Source organism: Balaenoptera ricei, chromosome 1 (assembly GCF_028023285.1).
Source record: "Balaenoptera ricei isolate mBalRic1 chromosome 1, mBalRic1.hap2, whole genome shotgun sequence".
In the NCBI taxonomy this organism is placed as follows: Eukaryota; Metazoa; Chordata; class Mammalia; order Artiodactyla; family Balaenopteridae; genus Balaenoptera; species Balaenoptera ricei.
The window spans coordinates 58,204,797-58,223,059 of record NC_082639.1 but is presented as its reverse complement, the minus strand read 5'-3'; the positions used below and the strand labels follow the sequence as shown (position 1 = coordinate 58,223,059).

The 18,263-nt window shown below is 40.2% G+C and overlaps 1 protein-coding gene across 3 annotated transcripts in view; it reads right to left on the bottom strand.

Annotated features, from left to right (window-relative positions):
- The window catches only part of IL12RB2 (interleukin 12 receptor subunit beta 2), a 68,090-nt gene extending 53,256 nt beyond the window's left edge, over nucleotides 1-14,834 (bottom strand). For all 3 annotated transcript variants that reach the window (XM_059924307.1, XM_059924308.1, XM_059924310.1), the window contains exons 1-6: nucleotides 14,759-14,834; nucleotides 12,594-12,881; nucleotides 5,745-5,859; nucleotides 4,651-4,835; nucleotides 3,255-3,397; nucleotides 1,986-2,136 (exon numbers count right to left, since the gene is read on the bottom strand). In XM_059924307.1, the coding sequence (XP_059780290.1) occupies nucleotides 1,986-2,136; nucleotides 3,255-3,397; nucleotides 4,651-4,835; nucleotides 5,745-5,859; nucleotides 12,594-12,881; nucleotides 14,759-14,834 (958 nt within the window). The remainder of the gene's footprint in view (nucleotides 1-1,985; nucleotides 2,137-3,254; nucleotides 3,398-4,650; nucleotides 4,836-5,744; nucleotides 5,860-12,593; nucleotides 12,882-14,758) is intronic.
- Between the last annotated feature and the right edge of the window lie 3,429 nt (nucleotides 14,835-18,263).

Here is an 18,263-nt window from a genome sequence, read left to right as displayed (position 1 = left end):
TAAAAGGAAGAAGTGTTAAAAAAAAATTCACACCTTTTAGGTTTACATCAGTTGGTGTTTCATACAGAAACTGATGACAGGAACAGCGGTAAGAGGTGAAAACCGTGAAGCTTAGAGTAAGAGAAAAGAGATCCTACAACAACCCGCAGAAAGATCAAACACAAAAAAGGGACATTCAGACACTGAAAGGAAACCAGCAGAGCTTGGTAGCGCGGTGTATCTCAGAGAATGGGTTTCTCTCTTTATGAATGTTTGCAATTACTCTGAATAAGCCAGCTTCCTTGGTTCAATTCATAACCATCCACGAGTTCATAACTTTAACAAGTTGCTGCACTCATTGTTATGATGGTGGTTTATTTTATAGGATATGAGAAAGTTACCATCCTGCCTTGATGGGTTTTTAATGCAACAGATAAACACTTGAAAAAAAAGAAAGAAAGAAAAACCTTTTCACACATCTCTAAATGGGTCATTATCAAGTGTGAGTAAAAATGACAAGAATTTACAAGCCCAGAGTTTCCCTAGTTTATACTTTAGCTTAATGTGATATAACTTAAAAATTTTCAGCCTATTTACTACCTTGGACTTGGACATAAAATATGGCCTATTTCCAAGAATTTTATCTGTACTATGTATAAATAAAGTCTAAAAATCTATGAGGTATTTTAAAAATGCATTACTTTGACATTGTAATAAAAGGATAATAAGAGTAAGCTCCGGATTATAAAAGTGACACATATTTAAACAGAGAAAAAGTGGCTCAACATTAATTTAAGAGATTTTTACCATAAAACGAGAGGAATAAATTATAATTTGCTGAATGAATTCATTTAAAAATATTTTTTTAAAATAGCGAAATGCAATTATTGTCAGAAGAAAGGAAGAGTATACAATTATTCTACAATTTATATATTATTTATTTTACTAATAGTTTACATCCTTGAAAGTCACTGGAGTATCACTGATAAGTGTCATCAGTTACCAAAAATCACTAGTAGCTCACAGAAAATGAATGTAACTTAATCATTAGGCTAGTTTACATGCACACATATCTATAAGTTTCACAAATAAGGATTTAGCTTTTCTGACATTAATGCTTCAAAATCTCCAGATAATAAAGCAACGGATTATATGTCAATTATTTTTCCTCTGAAACAAATTTACATAAATTATGAAGCTGTATACTGTATCACTAACTGAGTGCTTTTGAAAACTAATATTCAGATGGTTATTTCTTATGTCTCCAAAGATTTAGTATTGTCATAAAGTTCATATAAGCATTTTTGCTTTTTCAATTACACTTCAATAAAATTGTCTTCCCAATAATTACCAAAAAGAACAGTCCATCAGACTTAAAAATACATTTGATCTCCTCTTTATAGCTATGGGCAGTCTACTGGTAGTCACGTGAGCAGTGAGTATCAAAGGTTTGAAGAAGTGCAGTGCTGTAACATTGGGAGGAGAGAAGATTGCCAGATGTTAAACTTTATTTTAAAATGTTGTCTCCAGAGTCTACCTTTTTTCAAGCTTTTAGTATGGCTTATAAAGCCATATTAATTTTCATAGAATCCAAAGGGTAAAATGTATCAACGTTTAATGATAAAGGAATGAAATTAATTACTGGTTGCAGCTTTGTGGAATAAGAGAAAGTAACTGAGAAAGTAAGTGAAATAGAAATAAGAGATATAATCAAACGTTACTGAGGCATAAACTTGTAACCAACGTGATAACGTGTGGCAAACAGGAGTAGGACTTACCTAATGTTAAAAAATTTTTAGCAATATAAACATATCTCCCTGGACAGCTTCAATACTTAAGTCAACGTCAAAATGAGCTTGTTAATTAATGCACTCATACTCTTTGATTCAGTATCAGTACTTTAGAGATTCTATTCCAAGGAAATCATTACATCTTCCTCTCGCTCTCCTGTCTTTCCTCCGCTCTATCCACCTCCCTCCCCTCCGTTTTTTTTTTTAGACACATACCTTCTTCTGGTGTTTGTGTTCTCAATGATTCACTCCAATCACTCCAACTACCTTTATAAAGATGTAACTTAGAGGAAACCTGAAATTCATATTCTGTAAAGGGTTTCAGATCCAGCAAATCATGTCTTCCTTTGGCATTTGTGGCATTAACCTTGAATCCAACAAGATTTTAAAAAGTGCCTGTTAATACTAAATTAATTTAAATAAAGGTAGGAAAACCAGACCAGATAACGCTTTTTACTTTTCAAATCTGTCATTCAATAAGAAGAAATATCAATGACTGGGTTACTGAATACACGTGATGTTAATCTGAAACAATAGCTTCTCATTAATAAAACAAAAAACTCCTGGGTCTAAGAATCCATCTATATGGATTCCAAGGGGGATCCCGAAACCAGCTGAAAAACAAGATTGAAAACTACCAGTTTTCAAAAGGGCCTTGAAGAAGCTTGTTTCTACACTAGAGATTATTCTTTATTTGGTTACAACTAGAATGTGATGAATGTTTTAACACAGACATAAAACTGGTTCCAAACAGAAAAATTTAAGTATATAAGAAAATTATATAGGAAAAATTATAAGTGAAAAATTTAATTATTTTACCTCTCTACATGTGGAACTGATCCTTTGTTATTATTATAAGCCATTATATTTTACAAAAATACTGGAAGGAATTATAATCTTACATTTTTTATTGTAAAAAATTTAATGTTTAGGGAAATCCCTGGTGGTCCAGTGGTTAGGACTCCGTGCTTTCACTGCCGAGGGCCTGGGCTCAATCCCTGGTAGGGGAACTAAGATCTCACAAGCCACGTGGCATGGCAAAAAAAAAAAAAATTAATGTTTACTATTACATCAAAGTGTGAAGCTTTATCTTTGGAATATTCAATTCAGATAAGCCCCTCTTTGAACACTCCCTAATATTTCTCTTTCCAATATGTTAAAAAAATTACTAAAAAGTAATAATGGAAGTAATAATGGGGTAGGGGGGTAAAATAACAAGGAAAAATGACTCACTAGAAATAAACTGTAGAAAATTAATGTGGATTTACAGAAGCCTGTGGCTTAAAAAATTTCGGAATCAGTGATCAAATTTTAAGATATTTCTTAATAAACAGAAGTGTAAGTGACTGGTATGTCTCAAATGTGTATGTGTACTTTTGGGCTAAATATTCTTAAACTCCATATTTTGCTGGTATGAAAAGAGAGATCTGGGCGTTGCTACTAAGAACCCCTCCCTGGTTTCCCCTTCACTCTAGAGACCATTACCATATTCCAGGACCTGCTGTGAATGGGCCGATATCTGAGTCGATTAAGCAGCACCAGCCCCTCATCTCTCCACTGAAGGGTACACCTGCTCACGGAAGCGTTTACAAATTTGATTCTGATGTCCCACGGAGGAAGAGGCCTCACTGGTAACCAGGACAAAAAAAAAGTGTGATTCAGGCTCCATAATTGGAAATTGTCTTACGTATTGACATGGGCTTATAAAGAGTTGAACAAATCTCATTTCTAAGATGCATGGCCACTAAACTTGGTGAAAGAGACAAGAGAGTAGTCCCTGGCTTTTAGAAAGAAGAAAAAGTTGGATTCACTTCTAAATCATTAAAGTAATTCCCTTTAATCTACCCTCATTTTTACTAAATAAACTATGATGAACATCAGTAATAATCTCGATTCCATTTAATTCAATGATTTAAAGAAAACCAATGTGCCAAAACCCAGGAGTTCCAGTGGCTGAGAAGGTAGAGGTGTGGCTAGTGGTGATCACCTCAGAAGGAGAAGAAATATTGGTAGGAAAAGCCATAGGAAAGAGAGCAACAGAGGAATAGAAGAGAAGAATAAGAGGGAAAGAAGGTGGCTAGAGATGATCAATGTAAAGAGATGGAAGGTAGAATGGGCAGGACTTTGACAGGAAAATGTAGAGTAGATACCAGTGTTCAGACTCACAGTTAGCAGTATGTGTGCAAAGAGGTGCTTTGGGAAGAGAGAAGAGAGACACATAGTATGAGGCCAGAACTTCAGTCAGGCCTGAAGCCCAGTCCTACATGGGATGTTCAGACCTTGGGAATGCCTGGGATTGGCCTCTGATTCAACTGGGCCAATTACATTTGCTCAGAAATGTGCTGGGACTGGCTCACTCCAGCTCCCAAGCTGATGAGAGGGGTGGAGGTAGGTATTCTCTGAGGAAGATGGATTGGTACAATGATACACTTTCTTTACAGGTGGCACTTGGCTGCTCTAGCCCTGCAGGCCCACCTGCAGCCTATCTCAGAACAATGGAGTAGCCATGGGGGTGAAAAGACACCTCCACCAGGAAGGGCTTACACTGCGCTTCCTGAATAACCTCACATGACCCTTGCCTCAGTCAGATGGTATCACTGGCAGCCAGTGCCTTCATGGGATTTGAGGCCAGGGGACTCTTATTTCTCCAACAGAGAGAATAATGTTGAATATCCCATTTTGAACATCTCTCTATAGCTCTAGAGACATACATCCTTTTGCTTGCATCAAAGAAACATCTATCCTTTGCCTATGCCTACTGGCCACTTTCCATGAACCACTGTCCCTTTTGAAACAATCACACATAGAACATTCAAGTGATTTTAAAAATAATATTCACGTGCTGAAGATTGACACCTGCAAAAAGTGAAATAATACATACCTATGTCCAACAATGTGAATGAGGATGGAAATGAAGAAGCACTCCCAAGACTATTGATAGCAGTAACCTTGGCTGTGTAACTAGATTCAGGTGATTCAGGGGTTAGGTTAATTCCAAGGTCCAAATGATCACAATAGTGATCATTACATTGTTTCTGCCAAGTTAAATTTTTTGGTCCATTTAACCTGTAAATGAAAGACGATTGTGTTTAGCAAGATACTTTATGTGCTGTTGCCTTCTTAGCACAAAGGAACAAAATGTTCATATATTTAAAATTCCTCACATTTTTAAGGTCAGTTTTACTACTAGGGGATACACAGTGGGAATATTTGTATTCTGTGGTCGTAAATAGGACCATACTTCACCCCTCTCTTTTTTTTTGGTAGGACTGAGACTTTTTGACATTCGTATGGATGAGTAACCATCTCTACACTGCCTGAATTCCCAAAACCCTGGCTGACATCTTAGCTCCTCAGGACAGATCCAATCATCCAAAGGATCCATGGCCACCTTGGCATTTACTGCACAGAAATGCCAGATGCTAGTATAGACCAGAACCCTGAGCCCCACTGCCTTTTCCTTATCTCCTACTCACTTAGGCATAGTGCTACCAGCGGGATCTTTGGAGAGGATTACAGAATCAACTCCAAGGAAAAGAATCTCCCAGACTCTCTCTTTTTGTGAACTCTCAGGTCAGGCAAAGGTGCTTTAAAAAGAAACTCCTCCAAGACTAATGGAAAGCTACCACAAAAAAGAGTCTATTTATAGACTCTAAGAGTCTATACCATGACCCTAAGAGTCCACAACTGCAGAAAAGGGAAGGGATATAATGCAGCCAGTTTAATCCTATAGAGCAGGGAAGAACGTCTACACCGTGGGCCTTGGATACCCTGAAGAGAACTCTGAGTTAGTCACACTTTAGATGAATAAACCAGTTTTACTTGATGAACACTAGAATTTTTTTTTTAAGTACCTAATTATCTAGAGGTGTTTATTGCTTCTTCTCTCTGGTAAAACTAGAACTGTTCGATACTTCTAAATGTCATCTAAGAGAAGACCTACCAAAAAAGCTGCAAAAATTCAGTCTCACTCACTGTAAAGTATAGGCAGTATACAGGTGGGTGTCTTGTCCTCTATCCCAGGTGCAGCCCACGGTCCCACGTTCTCCCTTCTGTATACAAGATAAGTTTTGAGGCTGTTCTGGAACAACTTTAAAAATAAATAACAAAACCACCTATTTTAAATAGCACACAGGTGATACTTCAATTACATTGTTATTATTTGCCAACAAGACAACAATACTCCCCCTATGTCTCCTATACCCAGAGGAGCTGGGAGCTATTTCAGATCCCATGAAGTTCAAATTTGCCTCCTAGGCATGAATTTCTTCTAATAACAATGGCAATAATAGTGAATATGGATCAAACAATTACTATACGCCAAGTTCTATGATCAGTGTTTTATGTGTGGTTTTTCTCAACTGGAAATCATAGCAGCTACATCAAGTACCTACTATTATTATCCTCATTTTATCAAAGAAGAAACTAAGACTTAGAGATGAAGTATCTTGCCCAAGATTACAAAACGATGAAGTGGCAGAATCAGGTCTCCAGCCCAGGAGTGGCTGACTTGAATCCAAGCCTTTCACCACCATATTTTACTGTTCTCCCTAACAGGTGAACATCCAGTGCTAGCTCCAGTACCCCAGGTGATGATGAGTTTACTTTTTTAGAATGAAGCCCATTCAAATATTAGAAACCTTTAAAACTGAGGGGCTTTCTTTCTCCATTGACCTGAGATTTGTTGCCAAGGCACTTTTACCCACTGGCCCTTAGTCATGTCTTCCTGGGCTGTACCACCTAAATCTAATTTCTGCAGCATCACTTGGAGCACTTAATGAACATGTATAAATTAATTCTTTATGTACACAGACACTGAGAACCTTCCATGGGCTAGGCAGTGTTAGCTGTGGAAATGCAAAGGTGAACAAGGCAGGCATGGTCCCTTCTATCATAAGGTGTGTATTTTTAAATGAAGCCATTTTATAGTCAAAGACAGAACTCAAAGCTAGGAGTTTCTCAGATTTAATGGAGATAAGAGAAAATACTCTGTTACCGGGTCATCTCATTCTACCCTACTACTGAGACCCAGATGTAGACACAGGCTTCCTTTGGGTGAGATAAAACAAGGGTACCACCGAAGCTCTAGACATTGTCTGCTCAGAAAAAAAAAAAAAGCAGTAATTGATGGAATAAAAGCTTTTTTTGTCCTTAGCAGACACCATAGATCTGGGGACAGATCTGGGGACTACCCACTGTGTGATCTTGCCCAGATGAGCTTCTCAGAGCTTCAGTTTCTTCATCTATAAAGTGAGTGTAACAATATGTAGCTCATAGAGTTTTGTTTAATGGAATAATAAACTCTTTCTTTTCCTAGGATAATAGACTCATATGTGTATATATAGATATACATATATACATGTATACATTTATATGTATACTTTATACATCTGTATATACAACCACTTATGACTAATACTATGTTAACTTCTCATTTTATGTACAATTTCTTGTTTATCTTGGAGGTAGTCATTTTCTTGTTTTTCCATTTGTTTAGTTTCCTTATTATTAATATAATTCCAAACTTTCAAGTCAATTATCTGAATCACTGTTCAACATACTCAGAAGCACTGACAATTCTATTAGTTTCATCTGCTTGGAGACCAGTTTCCTGGAGCCTTGTGAACTTTCCAGTAAGATGGGTTTGCCTTTATGCCTGTACACAGCTATCTTTCTGGAACTGCCAGCCCTCAGTGTCCTGGAAATTCCTTCTCTTTTTTTTCCCTGTGTTGGATCTCCTGTTTCTTAGATCTAATGTTTTCTTCTTTCTTGATGTAATTACTTGTGTTGGTGGAGTATATCCTCCAGTAGTTCCCTGGGAAAGGTTGCAGGAGAGGAAATATTTTGAACATGGCTAAAAATGTCACTATTCTACCCTCACACTTGACTGATACTTTGGCTGAGTATAGACTGTGCTTAATGGGGTCTCTTTTCTTTCATTCTTATGGATTCTCAAAGAGTTCATAACTTCTGGTGACTTTTATTTTTTATTTTGAGAAACATTTTTGAATTATTTCTCTGATAATTCTTATCTGTTTTTTCTTTCTAAAAATCCCTAGTTTCATAGGTTGCACCGTCCTCTCTAATTTTGTATTTTATCTCCTATATTTTAAAACTCTTGATCCTTTTGCTCTAACATGAGGAAAAAACCCTCCTCAGTTTACTTTTCTTCCCTCCTATTGAGTTTTTCATTTCCACTTATTTTTTTGGGGGGGGGATGTTTTTTATTCTCTGAATATTTCCTTTTTATAGCATCCTATTTTTGTTCTACATGCAATATTTGCTCTTAATTCCTAAGTGTATCAAGGATAGGTACACTATCAAGGATAGTGTTAAGGATAGATTTTGTTCCTTAACATTTCTTCTCCCTGAATACATCTGTTTCTTCTACTTTGCTTCTATGCTTTGTTCCACATGTTTGTTTTGGTTTCTGTTCTCCATGTTAGGCATTTTCCTCAGATCCTTGTTTTTTTTGTTTTGTTCTATTTTTTTCTTTTTGGCCACCCTGTGTGGCTTGTGGGATCTTAGTTCCCCAACCAGGGATTGAACCCAGGCCCTTGGCAGTGAAAGCGCTGAGTCCTAACCACTGGGCCACCAGGGAATTCCCGGATCCTTGTATTTTTACTCACATATAGGAGGGGGAACGCTACATTATAGATTGGAGCTCTGCGGGTATGTCAGTTGAGGGACATTTGTTGACTCTGGGTTTCACTCCAGGGTGATCTGACTAGGGTGTCTTAGGAACCTCTATTGCAAATAATTTTAGACATTTCCTCTTAGCCTGGTCTGATTTCCAGAAAAGGATTTTCTAATCTGCCAGGAGGAGGGTACAGGTCTGAAGGGAGCCATATGCCAATGTCCTTTTCATCCCTCTTTTTCAGTACATACTACCAATCTCAACTGAATGGGCTGAAACTAGCTCAGTGGCCCTCTGATACCAGGCCTCCAGGGCTATGCCAGTGTAGAAAATCAGCAAGTAACTGGATACATGAAATTGGGAAGGGAATCTGAGAATCTGCTTTTTAAATAGATTTTTCAATCAAAATCTCCCATTTTTATCCCCACTGCTACCCTCACTCCCAGCAGTATATGGTATCACCAATTTCCGTCTGTCTGGGGTGGGAGCTTCTGCATTAAATCAGGTTGCAGCTTGAAGTTTCTCACTGCCAGCTGTAGGCTAAGCCAATTATCACTGGCCCACCTGTTTTCCAGCTTCCAAAACTTTGTTGCTGTGTCTCCCCTCCCATTCCTGTTGTCCTTTAGGGTTTGTGCCTCTAGAAAACTTTTTTGTACTGCATCTTGGCTTTATTTCACAAGGAATGAAAGTAAATGCATGTGTTCAAACCACCATCACTACCCTAACGCTTCATATGGTCTTTTGATGACCAAATGAGATAAAGTACCTGGCACTTTTGCTTAATGAAAAAGTTAGTCTCACCCTCACCTTTACTCCTAAAAGTTTGCAGAGCATCTCATTTTAAAGACCACAGCTCTTACCCACAAATCAAGTCAACTTTCTCGGTGTGAGTTCCCTGGACCATGAAATCAAGGTGTCTACTTCAGCCCAGGACTTGGTTTGGGCAGAGACTGCCTGTCCCAGGAGAAACCAGATGTGATTCTCTTCAATACAAATATATAATAGCTGATGCTAAGCAAAGGTCAGAAATCAAAGTCTCTGAAAATTAAAATGGTTTACCATGTAATGAATTGTTATGCGTATTATGCTTGTTATTAGTTTTAAAAGCCCTACTTACTATGTGAAATAAAAAGTCTTAGAAAAACAGCTTTCAGAAATATCAACAGCTAAACATATATTGAAAACAACTAAGCAAGAATCTATTGTCTTTCATTTATTTCCTTGATTGTCCAAACAGTCTGTGTGTGGCCCAATCCTCTGAGGTTACGTAGAGCACTGGTTGTTTAGTTACCGCACAGTTTGGATGAGCTCCGGGCAGCAGAGCAGCACAAGCCCAGGAAGGGGCCAGAAAGAGAAGGCTTAAAGGCCATTCACGCATTCCCAGTTCTGAAGAACCAGTCAACTTTATGACAGGCCCACTCAGGGTATGCAATGGCACTATGGGCTACCGCTTATCACAAAAAAGAAAATGGGCTGCTCACTCCCTCACTAGATAGGTTTAAGCTTACTACACTGGGTGAAACCAACGTTCATTGTGTCTCTTCTTGGAATGACTAGCCATACTCAGAAAAAGGTGTTGCTTCCAGTCAGTCCTTCATCTCAAAGGTGCTAAACTTGTTCAAAGAGCAGCCATTTGATAGTGTGGTTACCACCTGAGCACGCTGCACAAGCAACATTCCAGCAGCGTCGCCCAACTGAGCTGCACTGGGGCAGATACTCCTCACCATCTCCCTAGATCTCCTGATGCTGCAAACTGTCACAGATGCATCCACAACCTCTGGATGGAAAAGTAAACAGATGAAAAGGGGTTGCATCACTCTCATGCACCTGAGCAAAGATAGAAAATGGAATGGAATGGCTTAAGGACATCTGCAAAGATACTGACTTTCAAGGCCATTGTTAGCCCCCTAAAAAAGAAGAAAACACCTGCAGCACTGTGGACACCTGGAACTGACATCACAGGGCTGAGAATGTCTGATACCAATATGGTATGTCGATCTGTAAGATGGTGAATTACCTGGATGAAATATTCAGGTGTTCTGAGGACAAGGGAGGTGAGGACTAATGGTGTTTTTAAGAAAAAAATTTCATTTTGTCTATAACCAATGCTTATACTTCCTTTCAAGCGAAATATGCCCAGCCGCTCGGCATGCTGCACACATGAAGAAAAGAGTAAAACCGATGGAACTGCAACCCTAGCGCTCATCCCTTAAGTGCCTCCTATGTGACCGGTACTAGATTAAGCACTTTGCGTACAAGGTGTCATCTAATCACTACAACCATCTTATGAGGTAGGTGTTAGTATCTTCATCACACAGATGGAGAAACTGAGGCTCAGAGAATTGAAATTGTCAAAGAGTCCACTGCTAGTGGCAGTGTTGAGATTCAAAGCCCAGGCACCTTTTACTACACCACAGGCTATCAGAGCTGAGAGTACGTGACCCATAAGTGGTGTGAACAGGAGCCCCTGAGCTGGAAGAGGAGCACAGGACCTAGTTTATGCCTCCGTACCCACAAATGATTTGCTTAGACATTTGCATGGTGTTCTGCTCAATGCTTGTGGTTGACTTCCAGGAAGACCGCCTGGCACCGACCACCTCCTTATAGGTCACAGAGAAGAGGATGGAAGCCTCTTCCCTAGAAAAGGGAAAGAGGCTCTTTCCATCCTGAAGAGTCTCATTGAGCTCTGTATCACTCTCTTTATGAGAGGGACCCTGTCCTTGCATCTTGGTCAGTCAGCCTGCTGCAGCAGTTCCTCCCACTCTTCTTACGCCTCTCACCTGCCCCTTCGGAGCTTCCCTGGATTCACAGAGGCACAGAGTGCCGTGGGATTGCTCAGGCTCACTGGCTTGCTGGGCTGAGTCTTTAAGGCTGCAGGCTGCAGGCTGCAGGAAGGCGTGCTGTTGGCTCACCCTGAGCACTGTGGCTCAGGCTGCAGACGCCAACTCTGACATCTTAGTTCTTACTCCCCACGGCTGCGTGGAGGGACCCACAGTGCAAGCCAGCAGTGCCGGGGAGTTGGTGCTCTGTGGGTGAACTTTGACCGATGGCAGACTGTTAATTCTTTCACCTGTCCCTCTATTTCCATATGTTCTTTCTGGGGATGTCGCTAGTGACCAAGAAACCAGCTGTATCTTCTGTTGATGCCAAGGCCAGCTCCGTAACTTAACCACCTCATGTTTGCTCTGCTCCTTTCCTAGTTCACTCCCTCACTCTTGCTTCTCTAGAATTGTACAACTCCCCTCCCCCCATGAAGTCTTAGCACGTCAGTTTTGTCTCAGGCAGTTTTCTAGAAAACCCAGGAAAAGATACTAAGTATGATGATAGTTCTCTCTTAACCTCTGCTAAGTCTGATAACCAGTGGTCAGGAGTGAGGTGGATGGAAGAACTATTTCTTGTGCATTAAGTCAGAGAGAGGAGAAGTGCTCAGCCTTGGGTATCAGCCTGGGCTGCATAAGTCAAAAGAGACATCTCTCTTCTTTTTAGGGGGCAGTGGCTTTGAACAATTCTCATAAGTCAAGAAGGCATGAAGACTCAGCTGTGGAGAGCCATTGGAGCCCACGGGCAATAGGTAAATGGTCTTAATGGCCAAAAAGAGGAGAGGAAGAGAGAGGGGAGGAGAGGGGTGGAAAAGAGAGAAGAGGAGAAGGAAGAAGAGACTTACTAAATGTGATCCCAGTTCTACTGATTTCTGGACTTCTTACATTGAGGTGCTCATGTTACCATCAAGATTAAATATATCCGGGACTTCCCTGGTGGCGCAGTGGTTAAGAATCTGCCTGCCAATGCAGGGGACGTGGGTTTGAGCCCTGGTCCGGGAAGATCTCACATGCCATGGAGCAACTAAGCCCGTGTGCCACAACTACTGAGCCCATGTGCCACAATTACTGAAGCCCACGTGCCTAGAGCCCGTGCTCCACAACAAGAGAAGCCACCGCAATGAGAAGCCCACGCACCACAACGAAGAGTAGCCCCCGCTCGCCACAACTAGAGAAAGCCCGCGCGCAGCAACAAAGACCCAATGCAGCCATAAATAAATAAATAAATAAATTCATATTTTAAAAAAAGATTAAATATATCCTTGTGGTGGGAGAAGAAAGAACACTGTCTTCTACTTGGATTTCTGCTTAATCATGACAAATACCAGAAGATCACCAATTTTTAGGAACTCAGGATGGAATGCTCACCACCAACGGAGATCTCTGCCCCACATATTCGAATCTCGTCATTACTGCTACAGGCCAGTTTGCAGACAAACAGGGTTGTACCCAGGGGAAGACCTGTGACTTGCGAGCTGAGGGAGCGACCATGCTGAAAATAGATTCTTCTGTCAAACTTGTAGAGGATTAACTTGTTAAAACTGGAGAATTGCAGGCAGCCTTGTTTGGTCTTCAAAGAGCACGAAATGTTGACAGCTGACCCAAGTGAAATTACATGGGAAGGCTGCACAGTCACATCCCCTCTCTTGCACACATCTGCAATAAGACACAAATGCAAAAGACCTAAGATGGCATATAAGAAACCCATTGCAAGATGGAGGGTTTGTGTAATTCCCCAAAGCTGGATAAAACTAACCCTGTCAAATGATGGAAATATACATAAGCTACATTGCTCTGGCTGTATTGGTGAAGCACAATGAGGAGAGAAGGCAACCGTATTAAAGTCTAACTGTATTTGAATTAAAATATATATCCTTCTCAAAACAGTAATACTATAACCAGAACAATATATAGGAAAGTGGTGAGAAAATAGGGTTGGAAGAACATTCAGGAGCACAGTTCTAGGAAAAACCAATCTCTCTTATATGCAAATTATTCAACAGACTACTAAAAATTACTTCCCAGAATAAATCACATTTGTTTCCATCCCCATTTATGATTTATAACACTTACTTCAATACTCATACCAAAATGATTAACAAGCTATTAGAAATGTTTAAAAGGCTATTACAAATGTTAAAGGGTAGATTTGGGAATAATTCCCTCTCTTGCTGTATTAGAGGTATAAAGTATGTGTAATCTATTATTTTATAACAAAGAGAAAATATTTAGGGGCTCTGTATGTGTAGTTTGCATCAAGGATAGAAATTAGGTCTTACCACGGTATTCCTTCAAGATGTAAGACCCTAGGTAGGATGAACCATTGCCCAATACAGCTAATACAAAATCACATGAATGTATTCTTCTTTTAAAGAGTTCTCCATATTATTTTCTATATGCCAGGTCCCACAATAAACTTATTTTTTTTAAAGGAATAGGGGGAAGTATCCCAAATGATATTTTAATTTTAATTTTTTTTTTAAATGACTTTATTTATTTATTTATTTACGGCTGTGTTGGGTCTTCGTTTCTGTGCGAAGGCTTTCTCTAGTTGTGGCAAGTGGGGGCCACTCTTCATCGCAGTGCGCGGGCCTCTCACTATCGCGGCCTCCCCTGTTGCGGAGCACAGGCTCCAGACACGCAGGCTCAGCAATTGTGGCTCACGGGCCCAGCCGCTCCGCGGCATGTAGGATCTTCCCAGACCAGGGCTCGAACCTGTGTCCCCTGCATTGCCAGGCAGATTCTCAACCACTGCACCACCAGGGAAGCCCCACAATAAACTCTTAAAGAGAGGTCATTCTTACTCTCCAGGATCAGGGCCTTTTTTGTATATGTATATATGACAACTAATCAGAAATTAGCAGTTTTGGGTAGTACTCAGTACTGCTGATGAAAAGAAGAAAAAACCCTCAGAATTATACACTCACCTTGAATTTTTAGATGTGATATAAAGCCTCCACTGAAAGCCTTTTTTGGTAATTATAAGATTGCTTGGATCAACTACCATAAACAAATTGGTAAAAAAGTTATTCAAATCAAATAAAGGAAATACTGAATTCTGAAAAGTTTCCATTTTTATTTTCAGAACTAAGTCTCTTTCTCTCTCTTATCTTACTTATATTTTTGTTTTCTGCTTCTTTGATCCTAATGGGCCAGAAAGTAAAAAATAAGGTGCCAATAAAAACAGCAAAGAAAATGCCAGCCATTTTTTTTTTTAGCAGAGCTGAATCCATCCATGAATACCCTCTGTTAAAATGCACTATAATGTAAAACATTCATTCATGATGCCTAGCTTGATACCTAGTCATTTTGTTAAGAGGAAAATATATCATTGGACTCTTAATCATTAGTATTAATGAAATAAAATACATATTAGTAACAGACATAGAACCAGACTTATCCACTTAAACTTGACAGAAGATTGACTACAAAAGACCAACTACCAGAACATTTACCACAAATGCATATTTCATCTATAACTGAGAATTTAAACCAAAAATCCTTCCACAGATTAGATTACAGAAATATCTTACCTATTTTTGCTTTAACTAACAGCCACATGATGATAAAAATAAGTGCCAATGAGCACCCGTTAACTGTATGTGCCATGAACAGTCAACTCTGGAACACACCTCTGTATTTTTCCTTGTAAAAGAAGACAAATTCATTCATGTTAAATACATTCAGAAAATACCAGAACCAATATTATTCAGAGGGCTTAAAATGCCCCTTTAATTTTCTTCACATTGTTAAGATTTTTTTTTTTAATGAAGTTTACCTTTAAAACTAGTAAACTGAAAATCTTAGCCACCTCTAACCCCCATGTCATTTAAGCTTCTTGGGGTCAGCAAAGGGTGGGGGAAGACATATGGCCTTTGGAGTCCTTTAGAACTGGTTTAAATACTTTGAGACTATTGGGCAAGTTAATTAACCTTCTGAGCTTCAGTCTCACACAAAACTTTTTTCTTCCAAACAGGGCTGCATCATCATAGTCAAACGCAGCAGTATTAAATTCCAAGAGTACTGAGAATTTCTTTCTTTCCTTTTTTTTTTTAATTTTTAAAATTTAAAGTCTTTTACTGAATTTGTTACAATATTTCTTCTGTTTTATGTTTTGGTTTTTTGGCAGCAAGGCATGTGGGATCTTAGCTCCCTGACCAGGGATGGAACCCACACCCCCTGCTTTGGAAGGCGAAGTCTTAGCCACTGGACCACCAGGGAAGCTCCAGTAGTGAGAATTTCTGATCTAATTATGTGCTTCTGGAAGTAACAGGAGATTAAAAAGTGGCTCATAACCACACACACCCCCGCACCAAGAATTTAGTAAAAGATTGATCTCTTTGGCAGTAAGAAAAGAATTCCAAGGGTTCTTAGGGGGCTGTTTGGGTTTTCTATAGAAGTTCAATTTTGTTTGTTTGCTTGTTTATTCATTATTTATTTATTTTACTGAGTATTTTTATCTTGAATGATTTGGAAAATGCAAGCTGGTGATCTCTGTTTGTTTCCAAGTTTAAACTTAAGGAATGGCTTTAGTAAATTCCCTAAATTCTATTAAAGGTGGGCCAGAAATTCATGAAGCAGGCTGAAAAGTTGTGTGATGTTGGGCCACTGGCAACCAGCCAATGCAAATGTTCACCTCGTATTCCCATACCTAGAAATGGGCCAGAACGTACTGGAGAGCCTCAGAAAAATTCATTTATTCATTCAACAGTGATGGTTACCTTTCATCTGCCAGGCACCGTGTTAAGTGCTAGAGATACAACAGTCCTGCTCTGTGGGCTTCTAGAAAGTGTCCACTTGCTCTTTTGACTCCTCTGCCTCTAACCCAATCATCACTCAGGGAAGCCCCCAGATAATATCAGCATCTTTTCAATAGTCTTTTCTGGTGGTTCTTCCTCCTCCTCCTGACTGTTAAGTCTTGGAGGACCTCAGTGTACTCAAGACATTTTTGTCTCTATTTCTACTCTCTCCCGAGGGATCTCATCTGGTCACCTGGCTCTAGATACCACCTGTATGCTAAAGACTCTCCGATGCTTATCTTCAACTCAGACATTGCTCTGAGCTCTAGTCTCATACGTATGTCTCCTTGGCATCACTTCTTGGACATCTAAGAGACTGCTCAATATTAACATGTTCAAGTTGAATTTTTGGTCTCCCTTCTCCAAACTGGTTCTTCCTCCAGCCTTTTCTACCTCCGTGAATAATATTTTTATCCCCTGAATTGTTCAAACACCTAGACATCATCCTCGATTCCACCCTCTCTCTCATGCCCCACAGCCAAACCATCACTAAGTCCTGTCAATTTTTTCTCCTGAATACATCACAGATCAGTCCACTTCTCTCCATTTCTACCATCCTCACCCCAGTCCAAACCACTGTCCTCTCTCCCCTAGATGAGTGCAGTAGCTTCTTAATGTGTCTCTCCATCCATCTTTGCCCCTTTCTAAGTCATTTTCACATAGCTGACTACCTTTTAAAAACATAAATCGGACTACATTACCTGCTTCATATCACCTCTATTTAAAACCCGTCAACAGGTCCCCATTGCTGTTAGAAAAAAAATCCCAAGTCCTTACCATACATGACTCTCTCAGCCACTGCATGGCTTCATGTCTTCTATCTTGCCACCATCATTTGCTCTACGTTTTTGCCTTGCCAGCTCTGCTTCATTCACACTGGCCTTCAGACTGTTCCTTGAACAAGACATGCCCTCTGCTGCTCCGGGGACTCTGCACTTTTCATTTCCTCTGCTAGAATCCTCTTCCCCTGGCTCTTAGTGGCTGACTGGCTTACATCTTTCAGACCTCAGATTATGTGTCACTTCCTCAGAGAGCCCCTCCCTGACCACTCAGCCAAAGTGGTCTTGGCCATCTCCTTTCTACTCATCACCTTATTTACTTAATGATACAATCTGTAACTAGCTTGTTTATTTATTTGATTGTCTTGTTTGTCATCTATCTTTGTGCTAGAATTTAAGCCACCATGAGAGCAGGAACATTGACTGTCTTGCTCACTGCCGTATGCGAGCACTTGGCATTGGGAAAGAGTACTCAATAAGTCTTTATTGAACGAGAGAAGGGAAGGAGGGATGGAGGGGCTATAGAAAATTCCCTATAAACGTCCCTGTGGTAGGCAGCATAATGGCCCACAAAAGATGTCCATGCCCTAATCCCCAGAACCTGTGAATATATTATGTTGCACGACAAAGGGACTTTGGAGATGTGACTAAAGTTAGGGACCTTGAGGGGAGGCGATTATCCTGGACACCCAGATGGGCCTGATCTAATTATGCGAGTCCCTAAAAGTGGGTGAGGGAGGCAGAAGGGTCGGTCAGAGAGCTGTGGAGCGAGGACTGTGCTGCTGTCTTTGAAGATGGAGGGAGGGGGTTATGGGCCAAGGAAGGTGGTGCCTCTGAAATCTGGAGATGACCCTCAGCTCACAGATACTGTAAAATGTATTCTCTGGGTCTTGGTTTAAAATGTTTGAGAAACACTGACCTAAATTGAAATCTGACAGTTTCGCTCTCCCTAAATCATGAAGGCCCAAGTCATGGCACACAGTGGCTTCTGTGAGCTAATTCCTGTCTTCATCACCAGCCACAACCACCACTGTTGACACTATTGTCTAGTAACACTGAGCTGCACATTCCATGCCAATACCTGCTTCTGTGTCTTTGTTCATGCTATTCTCTTACCTTTCCACTGTTCTTAGACTGGCTAAGTCTTTTTTTTTTAAGCGAATGGTATTTTTTTTTTAATTAATTTATTTTATTTTTGGCTGTGTTGGGTCTTTGTTGCTGCACCCGGTCTTTTCTCTAGTTGAGGCGAGCGGGGGCTACTCTTTGCTGCGGTGCGCAGGCTTCTCACTGTGGTGGCTTCTCTTGTTGCAGAGCATGGGCTCTAGGTGCGTGGGCTCTAGAGCGCAGGCTCAGTAGTTGTGGCGCATGGGCTTAGATGCTCCACGGCATGTGGGATCTTCCCGGACTAGGGCTTGAACCCGTGTCCCTTGCATTGGCAGGCAGATTCTTAACCACTGCAC